This window comes from Myotis brandtii, unplaced genomic scaffold, assembly GCF_000412655.1.
Source record: "Myotis brandtii unplaced genomic scaffold, ASM41265v1 scaffold134, whole genome shotgun sequence".
Lineage (NCBI taxonomy): Eukaryota > Metazoa > Chordata > Mammalia > Chiroptera > Vespertilionidae > Myotis > Myotis brandtii.
This window is the reverse complement of record NW_005354756.1, coordinates 2,132,528-2,136,608: the sequence shown is the minus strand read 5'-3', so window position 1 is coordinate 2,136,608 and position 4,081 is coordinate 2,132,528. Positions and strand designations below refer to the sequence as shown.

The following is a 4,081-nucleotide window of genomic DNA, read 5'->3' as shown; positions in this document are numbered from 1 at the left end:
TTCCCCTAGTAATCACCATACTGTGGTCTGTGTCTATGAGCCTTTTTTTTTCTTAATTCCTTTACCTATTTCACTCACCCCTCCAGCCCTCTCCCCTCTGACAGCTGTCAGTCTGTTCTCCATATCTATGAGTCTGTTTCTATTTTGTTTATTCATTTTGTTCATTAGATTTGACATATAAGTGAAATGATATGGTATTTGTCTTCCTCTGACTGGCTTATTTCACATAGCATAATACCATCTAGGTTCATCCAGGCTGTTGCAAAAGGTAAAATTTCCTTTTTTACAGCTGAGTAGTATTCCATTGTTTAAATGTACCACAGCTTTTTAATCTACTGATGGGCACTTGGGCTGCTTCCAAAACTTGGCTGTTGTAACTAGCACTGCAGTGAACATAAGAGGGGTCACATATTCTTCCAATTAGTGTGTCAGCTTTCTTTGGATATATTCCCAGAAGGTGAATCACTGGGTCAAGGCAGTTTCATTTTTAATTTTTTAAAGAACCTCCACACTGTTTTCTACAGTGGCTGTATCAGCCTGCATTCCCACCAACAATGTATGAGGGTTCCCTTTTCTCCACATCCTGGCCAGCATTTGTGGATTCTTTAATCATAGCCATTCTGACAGGTGTGAGGCAATATCTCATTGTAGTTTTAATTTGCATTTCTCTGATGATTAGTGACATTGAGCATCTTTTCATATGTCTATTGGCCATCTGTACGTCCTCTTTGGAGAAGGGTCTGCTCAGGTCCTTTGCCCATTTTTTAATTGGATTGTTTTTTTTTTTTGGTGTTGAGTTGTTTTTTTTATAAATTTTTGATATTAACCCCTTATCAATGCATCATTGGCAAATATGTTATCCCATTCAGTGGGTTGTTTTTTCATGTTGTTGATCATTTCCTTTGCTGTGCAAAAACTTTTTAGTTTGATATAGTCCCATTTGTTCGTGGGGTTTTTTTTCTTTTGTTTCCCTTGCCCAAGGAGCTATATCACACCAAAAAATTGCTACAAAAAATTTGCAGAGAGAGGGGGGTCTTTGGTATCTCATCCTTTTCTTATGAGGACATCAGTTTAATCAGATCAGGGCACCACTCGTAGGACCTCTTTTAACCTTCATTACCTTTCTAAAGCCTTATCTCCGAATAACATCACATTGGGGATTAGGGCTTCAAAATCTGACTTTCGGGGTGGACACACATCAGTCCATAACATTCTGCCCTCTAGTCTCACAAAATTCATGTCCTTCTCACATGCAAAATACATCCACTCCATTTCAACATCCTCCACAATCTTAACCCATTCCAGCATCAAAAGCTTCATCTAGATATCATCTAAATCAGGTCTGTGTGAAACTGAGCTATGATTCATTTTGAATTCTTGAGAGAGGAGCGAGAACGTTTAGTCTGAAACAGGGCTTTAAGACTTCAATATATGAGTTGGGAGTTGGGGGGGGGCGCATTCAGTCTGTACTTTTGAATTAAAATATTTTTAAAGTTGACTATCTCTTAGGTACCTCTGTGACCAGGTCCTCCTGCCTTGATGGATTATACACTCGAGCCCAACATGACAACAAGTGACTACTACTACCCTGATATCTTCTCAAGCCCCTGTGATGGGGAAGTTATCCAGAGAGAAAGCAAGTTGCTTCTTGCCATCTTGTACTGCCTCCTGTTTGTGTTCGGTCTTCTGGGAAACAGCGTGGTCATCCTGGTCCTTGTCATCTGCAAGAAGCTGAAGAGCATCACAGACATCTATCTCTTGAACCTGGCCCTGTCTGACCTGCTTTTTGTCTTCTCCTTCCCCTTTCAGACTCACTATCAGCTCGACCAGTGGGTGTTTGGGACTGTTATGTGCAAGGTAGTCTCTGGCTTTTATTACATTGGCTTCTTCAGCAGCATGTTCTTTATCACCCTCATGAGCGTGGACAGGTACTTGGCAATTGTCCATGCTGTGTATGCCATGAACGTGAGGACAGCCAGAATGGGCACAGCCCTGAGCCTGGGAGTCTGGCTGATCGCCGTCATGGCCACCAGCCCACTGCTAGTATTTTACCAAGTGGCCTCTGAAGATGGCATCCTCCAGTGTTATTCGTCTTACAATCACCAGACTTTAAAGTGGAAGCTCTTCACCCACTTTGAAATAAATATCTTAGGCCTGCTGATCCCATTCACCATCCTAATGTTTTGCTACATTAGCATCCTGCACCAGCTCAAGAGTTGCCAGAACCAGAACAAGACCAAGGCCATCCAGTTGGTACTCATCGTGGTGATTGCATCTTTAGTCTTCTGGGTCCCATTCAATGTGGTCCTCTTCCTCACTTCCCTGCATCACCTGCAGGTTTTGGATGGATGTGCCATGAGCCAGCAGCTGATTTATGCCACCCATGTCACAGAAATCATTTCCTTCACCCACTGCTGCGTGAACCCTGTTATTTATGCTTTCGTGGGTGAGAAGTTCAAGAAACACCTCTCAGAAATATTTCAGAAAAGTTGCAACCACATCTTCCTCTTCTTGGGGAGGCCAATCATCAAGGATATGGGGGAGAAACCATCCTCCTCCTACCAGCACTCCACCCGTTCCTCCAGCATAGACTACATTTTGTGAGGACGGTGCCTCAAAGTGGGTCTCTGCTTTCCCAGCCACTCCTCTTCCAAAGGACAAAAATGGTTTATACTGGGGTCTGAGTATCTTTTTAGTCTTAGAAATTTGGTTATAGACACAAGATATATTTCACATTAAACTTGTATTAGTAGGAATGTATTGAAGTTTTATATAGGAAACCCTTTCTCAAAAACACTTTCAAGTGCTGTTATAATTCTGATTTCAATGTTTTTTGCATACAAAATAAAAGTATTTTGTTTTGAGTGACTGAAGTTTCTGGGGTAAAATGACTGGGCTTGTATAGCAGGGATCCAAAGGAGGGTAAAATTAATCAGGGTGAATTTTATTTTGTTACTTTTTTTTTAGCTGTGGAATTTTAGGCAACTTACTTTAAATGCTTCAGTTAGTTTCCTTACATGTAAAATACATACCTTTGATTTATGTGAGAGGATCATACAGGGTTACGAAGCTGTGTTCTGATGCCACCTACCTGCCATTCAGTAGCTGACAGTGACAAGAGTCGCCTGAAGTAGAAGAACTGGAGCTTAGTTCTGTATGCGTTTGGTTATATGTGTCATATGTTAAGAATATGTCAAGGGAAGACTGAAGAACTATTCCAGATTGAAGGAGACTAAAGAGACATGACCGCTAACAAGTATATAATCCTAAATTGGAGTCTAAATCCGGGGGGAAGTGCTGTGAAGGACCGTTTGGGTACAGTTGGTAAAATCTGAATTTGAACTATATATGCGATAACCCAAGTATGAAAGTATCAGAAGAGATAAAACAGAGAAACACTGCCCTGACCGGTTTGGTTCAGTGGATAGAGCGTCAGCCTGCGGACTGAAAGGTCCCAGGTTTAATTCCAGTCAAGGGCATGTACCTTGGTTGCGGACACATCCCCAGTAGAGGGTGTGCAGGAGGCAGCTGATCGATGTTTCTAACTCTCTATCCCTCTCCCTTCCTTTCTGTAAAAAATCAAAAAAATAAATTAAAAAAAACACACACACAAAAAAAGAAACACTTATAACAGCAACAGGTACAACAGTGAATGTTACCTGTTATTACTTACTAGGAAGTAAGCCCCATGAGGGCATCAACTTCATCTGTTTTATTCACTGCTCTATCCCCAGAGCCTGGAACAGCCCCCAAAACAAAATTCCTCCAGAAGTATCAACCATGCTCCGGGGGGGGGCAGAGAAACGGCGGGTCCTGCAGTTCCGATATCTTCACCAGGTGGCAGTAGAGAGCGCGCCCTCACCTGCTCCAGACCAGCCTCCGACCCCGGAAGTTAAATCCCCGGGCTCTTTCTAGTTCCTCCAGCCTTCTCCACCCCTGATACATTGAGCCTAATCCTCTCCAGCCCTGAAGTCTGGGCAGGATGTGCCGGAGGGCAGAGCCGCGGTGTCTGCCAAGCGAGTGAAAAGCTGCCCGTGGTTCCCGGGCGCAGGCTCGTACGCCAGCCCGGAGCCACGCGCGC

The 4,081-nt window shown here is 43.2% G+C and overlaps 1 protein-coding gene across 1 annotated transcript in view; it reads left to right on the top strand.

The window, feature by feature from the left end:
• Window positions 1-2,776, top strand: part of CCR8 (chemokine (C-C motif) receptor 8) — a 4,698-nt gene extending 1,922 nt beyond the window's left edge. Inside the window, exon 2 of the mRNA XM_005860417.2 lies at window positions 1,510-2,776. Coding sequence (XP_005860479.1) covers window positions 1,540-2,604 — 1,065 coding nt within the window. The 5' untranslated portion in view covers window positions 1,510-1,539 and the 3' untranslated portion in view covers window positions 2,605-2,776. The remainder of the gene's footprint in view (window positions 1-1,509) is intronic.
• The last annotated feature ends 1,305 nt before the right edge of the window (window positions 2,777-4,081 follow it).